This window comes from Acanthopagrus latus, chromosome 21, assembly GCF_904848185.1.
Source record: "Acanthopagrus latus isolate v.2019 chromosome 21, fAcaLat1.1, whole genome shotgun sequence".
Lineage (NCBI taxonomy): Eukaryota > Metazoa > Chordata > Actinopteri > Spariformes > Sparidae > Acanthopagrus > Acanthopagrus latus.
In genome coordinates this window covers 17,906,896-17,917,805 of record NC_051059.1, presented here as the reverse complement: position 1 = coordinate 17,917,805, position 10,910 = coordinate 17,906,896, and the positions used below count along the sequence as shown (strand labels likewise).

The window sequence follows — 10,910 nt, the reverse complement described above, 5'->3', positions numbered from 1 at the left end:
AACTTTTGGAAACATTTTCCTCCACAAAAGAACAACTACACAGAGGGAACTTGTTAGAAGTCAGGCGCTTGTGACTGTGTGTCTTTCATGAATAACCCAACGATGAAGTCCAGTCACCTTCCAGTTCGGTTTAACTGGAGCTCAAAGATTAAAAAAACAAAACAAACAAAAAACACTATGGAAGAAAGTGATTGTCAGCAACCGATATTTAATGTTCTACATGTACTGAGTTCTCATGAAATTACTGTATGTGTGTTGACAGGCATCAGTTATGATATACTATATTTATAAATCTGTGCATCAAGTTTTTTTTGTTGGCATCAGTTCTTTGAGTGTTTATGAACAGAACACAGTGCCAAAAGTCACTGAACTGTGTCGGCAATAATCGCAGTCTCAGTCACTGATGTCTTACAGTATCAGTCCATTGATATCATCAAATGATATGATAGTGAAATGATAGTGATGTTATATTGTATCCAGTTACACATTTGCATCAGAAGTCTTATGATCAGCATTGGCGTCAGAGTTTGATCGATGGGCTGTTTCCCTGCTCCAACATTCTTCATCCGGTACTTTTTTTCGTGGCTTACAGGTGTGTTCTGCGTGTGTGTTTAAAAAAAAGGAGTTAATGAAAAATGAAAAGCTCTTATCTGATGGAGTGTCTGCAGAAAGGCACCGCGCTTCGCTGTAATCTAATGCGCTCATAAATCTCACAACGCTAATGTTGACAGAGAGTCAGAGAAAAGGGGGAGAGACAACAAGAGCAGGAGGCAGCAGTTGAGATGATTTACAGCAATGCGTCATTGACTGAAGAACATGTAACCTTATAGGGTTTAACCTTTCACACTTGTATCAAACTCTTGTGACCTATATTTTTAAACTTTTTTGTGAGTTCAAGTCAAGTTACTCAAACGAGTTAATCTACTTTTCTTTGTTGTTGAGAAAACTAAATGAACTCATCACACAACATTACACTTAACTATAATTAACGATCAATGAATCATTTACTGACACCTTGCAGTTAGGATGAATGTATGTAATAACACAGTTTTGATACAAAGACCTTTAACAGGCTGTTTTTGTGCATATAAAACATCTTGAAAGTTAAAAAGGCCAAAGTTCAACTGAAGCTACTCTCTCCCACAGAAAACGCTGTGAAATCTCTGACTTTGTGACATCACTCCATGTCACCATGTCACACATTTACATAGTTTACACCTAGCAGTGAGTTTGGCATGTAAAACCGCTGCACTGATGTTGGTAGCGGTGCTGAGTCAGGCACGTGTGAGCTGACCAATCAGAGGAGGGGGGGCGGCCTTAAAGGGACAGGTGCTAAAAAAGTTTTGAGCATCAAGTTGATGTCTAAGTGTTAAAAAAAATGTTCAGAAAGAGATTTTTCGCATACATTTTTTGCTGTTCAAATGGTCTAACATGTAGTAAATAAATCAATAAAGCCATTAACATTTTCATAAGAGGCGCCTAAATAGAAAGTGGTACCATTTTGGCAGGCAGGATATAAAGCACACATCCCTCCCTGGAACCACCTGTAAAGCCCTGACAGATAAGGTTTTTCATTAAGTGGATCCTGATGCACACAGTCACTCGATAGCCTCACAAGCTGCTACACGCAGTCACCAGAGTGAACACATGGTATTTGAGCTCCTGCCATTGTGTGGTTTGCTTACAGGAATCCTACCTTTCAAAATAGTGACTTCACCCTGGATTGGGTGTCGCAGACAAAACAAACAGATTATTACCTGAAAATCAAAACAGTCACACCAGCACAAACATGTGTAACCTGGCAGGCAGGGACGGCCTGACAAGCACGGTGTGCATAAACAAATGTTAAACCAAACAACTTATCTGCTGGTATGTATGATGTCAACACTGGTTTCCAGGTGGTGTGCGAGGATATTTTTTTCCGCTCGTCTGTTTGGTGACAGCGTTGCAGCACAACCGATAAAAGCAGTGATTTGCCCTGGTAATTTGCCGGAAATAAGACTATCAATTATGCGAGTGTGGGTTGCCGAGTTCAGCGTGACTGCCGGATGAACCTGAGCGGGAAGAGGAAGCATCCCGGGCCTGAGCGAGAATCAAACACTTATAGAGTTCATCTTCTTTTCACCTGTTGGCCTGTGTTGCCGTAATCACTCTTGCTCCCTTGGATTCACATCACAGGTGACATCCCCTGTGTGACATCCAAAAGCTCAAGGCGTCTCATTCAAGAAAGACAATAAATCACAATCGGGGATTTGGTTGGGTGAATCCACTCTGTTGGCACTGTCACAGGAAGGACACACTATTTGTTTTAAGAGAGAGTAACACAATAACAATGGTTTCTATGTGGGCTGGTGCGTTGGCAGGTACATCTGAGGAGCATGCCTGAGCGCAGTGCTTTGATGTCAAGAGATCTAGAGGCACGTGAATGAGGACGGAGAGCATCTTTTCACACAGAGCTGAGTACATATTGCACTCGAACGTGGAAAAAAAAGAGGGAGAGAGAATAGAGGGGAATGATAATGTCAGTCCCAATATGAAAGGATAGCTCTGGCTGCCTGAGCTACACCTGCAGGCACCACGCCTTTCAAAATACAAAGGAATCATGCGCCACCTGCTTGTCTCAGGTGAAACAGTCCCGAGGTGTGTGCCAGGTCACATTTCACAGGTGAGACACTAATAGGGCTTACACGTAATGGTGTTGTCAGTGAGAACCATCTCTTATTTAGATAAATACCATTTCAGTGTCTCGTGTTGAAACCTTTATTATAACCACAGTTTTTCTTTCTTTTTTTCTTTTCTTTTTTCTTTTTTTTTATTGCAGACAATCACGCACGCAATGTGAAGATATCTCCCGATGCGCCAAGTCTTTTCAAACCATCCAACTCCGCCCACTTGGGTTAGTCCTGAGGTGAGCCGGCTATAAATTCCTGCTCACACACATCTGTAGGTGAGACGGGCTTCAGCTCTCGGGCAGGTATGACAGCGAGAAAGTGCGTCATTGGGTTCAAGTGAGGCGCAAAAGGTCCGGACTTTACGCACAATCGAAGAGGAGACTTCGGCAGAGAGGATGAAACTGGAGGTGCTTTGTGGAAGCCACTTTGACATGAAGCACTTGGAGATGTCCAGTGATGCAGAGGGGAGCGTGCGCTCTCCTCTTTCCGCTGAGGAGGAGCTGGGGTCGGATGGGGACTGCGTGGCGCACAGCCCTTCACCTGTCACTCCGTGCGCCAGCGCCAAACCCAAGCCGTACACACGGAGACCCAAACCCCCTTTCTCCTACATCGCTCTCATCGCCATGGCCATCCGGGACTCCCCCTCTGGACGCCTGACTCTGGCGGAGATAAACGACTATCTGATGCAGAAGTTCGCGTTCTTCAGAGGCAGCTACACCGGCTGGAGGAACTCGGTCCGGCACAACTTGTCTCTGAATGACTGTTTTCTCAAAGTGCTCCGGGATCCGTCCAGACCTTGGGGAAAGGACAACTACTGGATGCTCAATCCTCAGAGCGAGTACACCTTCGCTGATGGAGTGTTCCGGCGCAGGAGAAAGCGGATTGACAGAAAGTTCCGCAGGGAGCCGGAGCGCGCAGAGGAGCCGCAGGCTGCGCCCTCCACCAGGACTGATCCATGTGTCAAGTTTACCAGCTCATTCGCTATAGACAGCATCCTCAGCACGCCGTTCAAGAGGGGCTCACACGAGGAGCACCCGGCAGCCCTCCCCGCCTGCACCTGGCTGCGCTACACTGAACTCATGATGCCCCATTCAAACGCACCTGCGTCATTCCCATACATAACGCCACCGTGCGTTATGGACTCCCGTGCTGCTGCATACGACGCTGGGCTGCTCTCGCACACAGTCAGGCGGTATCACACATGAACTCGGACTCTTTCTTTTTATTCTTTTTTTTGGAATTGATGACTAAAGATCATCAATGCGCACTGACGATGGACGTTATTCTGGTGGCGAGGCGTTACACTTTCTAGTTTGTTTGTTTTTTTTTGTTTGTTTTGTTTTTGTTTTTTGTTTTTTTGTACCTCTTCCTTTTGAAAGCATCATAAGATTTGATATTTGATACAGAGTTGTTTGTTGTAAATGTTACTGGACTGACCTGAAAATATAAAATATGCACTTTGACTGTTGACTCTGACTTGTTTTTTGTGTGTGCTTCTTTTGTTATTTTTGCAAAATGTGCTCTGAAACGAAATAAAAAACTGACTAGTGACTGTTTGTGTTTTCTGTGATTGTTAAATGTTGTATTTTGTAACACCTGTTTGAGGCTTTTATCACCTGTTGGGTGCCAGTGTCGCAGTCTCAATCGGGGCGTGCGTTCATGTGACTCCACCTAGCACAATTCTTGGAGAGCTCTGCTGGGGATTGGTTGTAAAAAAAAAAAAAAAAAAAAGAAAAAGAAAAAGAAAAGCCTCTTTGTATATCTAAACTCTCAATGTTAAGTCGCCTTTTCGTCCATATTTCGAAAAACACAAGGAAAAGGTGAGATGTGTTTCCTTCCTACTGACACGGAGGCGCTTCTGGAATAAAATATCCTGCCCCAGTAACGCAAAGTGGTGTAAATACCACAAATAAACAAATAAAAATGATTCCAATCTATTATTAATTTCTCCCTTTGCTATGTTAAATGATGCACAAATAAATCCCCTCATAAGTATTTACTTCCCAGTCTTCATTAAAACTCGCTGCAGCCGGATAAGGGCATCCAATATTTATGTTTTCTGTCTGGCGCTGCAAATAGCTGTCGCCTCAGTCACCACACATGCGCAGGAAGGGGCTTCATACAAATGGTGCATCCTGAGCGAAGTCAACTCCGATCCACAATAGGAAGAAATGTCTTCCAAGTGGGCCCATTCTTCTGAGGCCAAGAAAGCAAATTTCCTTTAAGGCAGCTGCGCATCCTGGACGCAGCGGGGGTCGCAGGTTTGATGTCGGAGATATTCCGGGTAGATTGTGTCGCCACATTGCTGGTGTGTGTGAGAAATAATTCCACACGTCCTTGTTGTGGTGACTAGCCCTGTAATGTCATGCGTAAAACTCAACAAAAAGTCACACAACAGTGGTTATTTACAGCAGTTGCGCAAAAGATAGTGGAATATTTTTACTATGTGAAAACTCTTTTTTGGGATTTTATTCAGAGTTTCTCATCAATTCGTCTCTCCGTGGATGTAATCCAGGCTCCAGGAGGTAAACTGACACTTGTGCGCTGTGTGTGGTAACGGCACTGGCACGCTCTGATGGAAAAAGCATGCTTCCTCTCATGTCAGAGTCCTAACCCCGAACAGATCCCCCAAACAAATGAGCACCGCGGGGCTCCTTCTCCCTGCGCACCTTCACAAAATAACACCGCATCCTCACTGTCAGGCACGGGTGAGGGACAGAGGGGATGATTTTAACGTGTTCCAGACTGTGCTGCATATCGTCCACCGTCCTACATAAAGTGATCAAATTCTCGTCTGACAAAACGCATTCAGAGGTGTTTTGGACAGTGAGTCGTGGGAGGAGATTTGTCTTACTCCGCTGCGCTTCGTCCGGCTTCTAGTCTGGATCGTGGCCAGATGGGGAGGGAGTAGTTCTGGCGATTTCTTGGAGGGATTTTTTTTGGGGGGGTGGGGGGGATCGAGGGGCAGAGAGAGATTTAAGAATTGATAGGTGGTCGGGTTGTGCTTGGCCGGCTGGATACGCGCAGGCAAAGTCGAGGAGCTTTATCTCCCCTCTCTAATGGGATTATTGCCAGCGATGGACAGGGAGAGGAACGAGGAACAGCGGCTGGCGTTTCTTGATTTTCACGGTTATAAACGCGCAGAGCACCTCAAAGGGACTCTGACCTTTTAATCGTCGCATTAGGGAGCCTTTAATAGCGTTTAAACATCGGAAAAGTTAGTTGCCCGGGGAAGATATAGAGAGCCCAAACACAGAGCGAGCGCAGCCATGACGACCGAGAGCGCCAAGCAACATTTGGATCCATCTAATCCTCTGCGCTCCAGCCCCGCGGCCGGCGCTGTGAACGCAGCTCTGCTGAGCGCACAGCCGGTGATGGAGAGCGCGCAGAACGCATCAGCCAAATGGAAGAAGGGGAACTCCGGCTTGAGGCGCCCCGAGAAGCCTCCCTACTCTTACATCGCCCTCATTGTGATGGCAATTCAAAGCTCACCGAGCAAGAGGCTCACCCTCAGTGAGATCTATCAGTTCCTCCAGGCCCGCTTCCCTTTCTTCAGAGGTTCCTACCAGGGATGGAAGAACTCCGTCAGACACAACCTGTCTCTGAACGAGTGCTTTATAAAGCTGCCCAAAGGTCTCGGCAGACCCGGCAAGGGCCACTACTGGACCATCGACCCGAGCAGTGAGTTCATGTTCGAGGAGGGCTCTTTTCGTCGCAGACCCCGCGGGTTCCGTAGGAAATGCCAAGCTTTGAAACCGATGTACAGGATGATGAACGGTATTGGGTTTGGCGCGTCCATGCTGCCGCAAAACTTTGACTTCCAGTCACCTCCGGGCTCACTGGCGTGTCACAACAGCTACAACATAGACTTGATGGGTAACACAGTGCCGGGGGGCTACGACGGACTCGGAGGGGGCCACCACGTCCCACACATGTCTTCAGGCACCGGGTCGTCCTACATGTCCGCCTGTCAGGTGGCCTCTAACGCGGACTACTGCCCGGACAGCAGCAGCAGCCCCCTGCAGTCCTCCCCAGCCATGGTGGGCACTTTGGACTGTCAGTCTGCGTATGCAAATGCAGCCTCGCACTGGAGTTCACCTGGCGTGTCTTCGTACATCAAACAGCAGTCTCTGGCATCGAGCAGTCCCACTTCCTCTGCTCTGCACACGGGGATGTCGTCTTACTCTCTGGATCAGAGCTACATGCACCATAACGCGCGAGACTCATCCGAGATTTCAGGTAGAAAAAAACTATGAAAAAAAACAAAACAAAAACAAACAGCATCTGTATGATGTGAATTATGAGATTTTCTGTTTGCACCACGACTCATACATTCATGGTTTACATTATCCTAAGCTGTGGGGATTAGTTTTCAGTCGCTGCTCTTTGCGTAAAATCCAAAATCCAGTCTTTCAGGCGCGAGTACTCCAGCAAAATACGTCTATAGAAATGACACTTTCAGGATTTCTTTTAAACAGAAAATACACCTGCGAATCCGTTTTTGACGTTGAATTAAGCAAAAGACAAACAAAATACAAGCTCAAACTAATGTGCATGAAATATAATTATGAATCATGCATCGTTGAATTGCGTGCAGTTTGCACAAGTACAGCTGAGTGCAGAACTTTAGTTTCTTAACATCTGATTGCGTTTTTCACTGCAGCTTTTTTCGAGGCCTGCGTGCTGAAAAACGTGCTCAGCTGAAGCGACAACGCGTAAAGAAGGGATGGAAACGTCGCTGAACACAAACATACTCATTAATGGAAACACGACTGTTTTTCCTTTCAGTTCAGTTTCATGAAGGCCTCGAACTTGACCCACATCAGCGACATTAATCAGGATTCACAGCAGAGAGTTGTTTCCTTTGCTTCTCGTGTTTCAGTTCCGAGTGTTTCATCATCTTTTAACACACGAGACAAATTGGAGTAAAATTCTCCTAATGGATAATTTCACATTTGACAACTGGAGGTGTTACTAATATTGCATAAACGAATGACTATGATAGTAAAGGCACATTCTTCGTGAGCTGTGAAAAATCCGTTTGGCTCCACTGACTCGGAGGATTTATTTAGATGATTTAAGCTCATCAGGAGGGAAATCCTGCGAACAGGCGGCCGCATGTTCACACTTTACATCAGCCACCATCGATAAATGGTTAATTTGCAGTTAATCAAAATTTAGTGACGTTATTTTACGGTTTAAACAAACTAAAATGATTTATAAATCACTGATTAACAATTAAACATTGGGTTATGAATATCATCTGCAACTTTACAGTGACCATGCAAATAGTGTTTATAGATGAACTACACAGCGTTTATTAACAATTTACAATGCATTATTAGAAGCAGCTGCAATTTTACATTCAAAGTGGATTAATACAAAGTTTATAAAGGATCTTTTGAACTGTAAATGTACCATTTGTTAATGATTGTCCTTATAAAGTGTTAACAAGTGCAACGTATCAGCATTTGCAGCTGCAGACTTGATGGATTAGTGCAAATAAAACGCAAACAAAGTGAAAACAAAACAAAAAACCTTTATTGATGTCTTTTTAAAGATTAAAACATATTCAACAATTATCACTGCAGTATTACCAAAATAAAACGATTAAACACCAGTTTAAATGACTTTAGCCAACCGTCTGCTTGCTCCAATAAATCTATTATAATCTGATAAATATGTATATACATATAACACATTATTAGTACATTATTTTTAATGTATAAAGCCATTAGATACAACAAAGACACCACACAGTGTTACCAAACTGGATTCAATTAACAGACATTAACCACAAATTATCATCTAGATACAGTAAAATGTTTATTGACCTGTGTGTGTGTGTGTGTGTGTGTGTGTGTGTGTGTGTGTGTGTGTGTGTGTGTGTCCCAGTGGGTCTGTCGCGATACTCCGGTCACTCAGCTCCGGTGTGCGACCGGAAGGACTTCGTGTTGAACCTGAACGGGATCTCCTCTCTTCACCCCAGCAGCGGCGGGTCTTACTACCATCAGCTTCATCACCATCACCAGAGCGTGTACCAGGACGTGAAGCCGTGCGTCATGTGACCAAACACACCAGAAGACACGACCAACCAGCCTTAAACTGTTTCTCTCTGCTTAATTCAAATTCAACCCTCAGGTGGAGTTTTTTTTTTTTTGTTTTTTTTTTCAACAGAACCTGGTGACTGTTGGTGTTTTGAAGGACGGGCTTCACCGAACACACGCGGATGAGCAATAGCAACATTTAACTAAACGTACACATACCTGAATTATTCTGTATTCATGCACTTCATTTTTGCTTCTTTCCTTAAATTGTTGAAATTGTTGCAGATTTTCTGCAGCAAGCCGATAAAGAGATTTATTTTTAAGGTGTTTTATGTATTTGGGGAACAATTGTTTCTCATGAAAATGTTGTTGTTTTTTTTTTAATATAAATGTCAGCACTGCACCTCTCCTCTCGTCCTTTTGTTTTTCATTCATCGTCATCATCATCAACATCATCATCATCATTGTTATTACTGGGCCATATCACAGACGATCACACACGATCTTATTAATTATGAAAAGCGTTCCACAGTGCAGTTTGTCTTTCAGTATTTCATTTCAGGAACACGCTTGGTGCGTCACATCTTTGATTTGAGACCAAAAGAAAAATATTTAGTGTAAAACAATCTGCCCCTTTTTAAAATTAAATTCGACGGTGTCTTTGCGGTGCGCACTACCAGGGAATTTAAATCTCAATTATTTCTGCCGTGCTTTCTTTAATAGACACCTTCTCTTATTTTCAAGCCGATGCACTGAACGTATCGATACTTATGAACATTTGTTTTTTTGTTTGTTTGTTTGTTTGTTTTTGTTGTTGTTGTTCTTTTATAACATCATGCGTTTTGCTGAAATTCCTAAGGCTTTTAGAGGAGAGCTGTCCTGTGTGGCTGCTCATATCATGCGTGCAGGATAATTCAAATGTGATTTGTGACGCATGACATAGAGCCTAATATATCATTGTAATGTCGTGTATTGGCTGTTATTTAATTGATAGTAAAGAGACGTAAAGGAGACAAAGGGCGCGTCAACTTGCTCAGTCCTGTTGGTTTGCGCGTGACTGCACCGCCCCCTTGTGGTTATTGTAGTTTTTTTTTTTTTTTAAATTATATTTTTAAGTTATGGAACACTAATCATTCAGAGTCATCTGAGACAGTTGAGTACAGACAAAGCTGATATTTTCAACCCAGGTTATCAACTGATACATCAGTTAGAGTGAAATGCAGCCGTCCCTCTGATTTGGGCTGCATACAGTGAATTTACCTCCTGACTGAATACTCCATGAATCCAGCCCTGACTTCTCACAAATTCTGGAAAACTGATCTAACGATGGAGAAACAATAAGTCCAGTAACACAGCTCATTAAATCATATTTCTTTTCTATTTACATGAAACTTCAGCCACGAGCTGCTCTGTGCTACATGTTGAAGCATTAACACGATCATTTAATAAGTCTAACAGATGAACGACTTAAGTGGAGATTTCTGCAGTAATGTGATGATGGTGGTTCATTTTATCATACTGTCCTGCACTAATACCAGACCTGTAACACTAAACAAATAAACCATCTTGACGTTTGACAAAAGAGGCCATCTTGTAAGTATTACAATTAAACAACCATCCCATTATTCTGCAATCATCCCTTAACCCCCAGAAATGTCTGCATGTTGAGCAGACGTTTCGCCCAGAGCAGGAGGTCTTAACTCGTCATAATGAGGATGAAAATGTGATTCATTCCCGTCTTCTCCTAATTCACACAACCTGTTGTCCTCCTGGATATTTTTTTTTAAATTTGCCAAATTCAAGGGCCGGAGGAAGGGGTCCTGTTCTCGGCCCTGCAGCCAAACACCTCTGACTCCTTGACAAGTTTGCTGTAACATTCGGTTCACTGCCACACGAGTGCTTGATTTGAATATATGTCCGTAACTTTGACTATGACAAAATATCATAGAGGCATTTTTCTTCAAATCTAGCAAATAACTTTCCTCTACTTACGCTCACGCTACTAGATAAATTGTTTTACGATACACATGTTGCAACTCAGCTTCCCTACAGATAAACGCTCCCTCTTATTGATCCAGTTCTCTGACATATAAAGAAAACACATTTCCAGCTTATTGAACTAAGAAACCAGGCCAAGTCACCCTGAGCAGCCGAAGAGGGAGCAAACTCATGAACACCCAAGAAACAACTT

General features: G+C 43.6%; 1 protein-coding gene across 1 annotated transcript; it reads left to right on the top strand.

The window, feature by feature from the left end:
* The first annotated feature begins 2,982 nt into the window (after nt 1–2,982).
* Nucleotides 2,983–8,740, top strand: foxf2a (forkhead box F2a). Its single transcript, XM_037084139.1, has 3 exons — nt 2,983–3,874; nt 5,891–6,911; nt 8,568–8,740. Exons 1-3 carry the CDS (start codon nt 3,068–3,070, stop codon nt 8,738–8,740), a joined length of 2,001 nt encoding a protein of 666 aa, XP_036940034.1. The 5' UTR covers nt 2,983–3,067.
* The last annotated feature ends 2,170 nt before the right edge of the window (nt 8,741–10,910 follow it).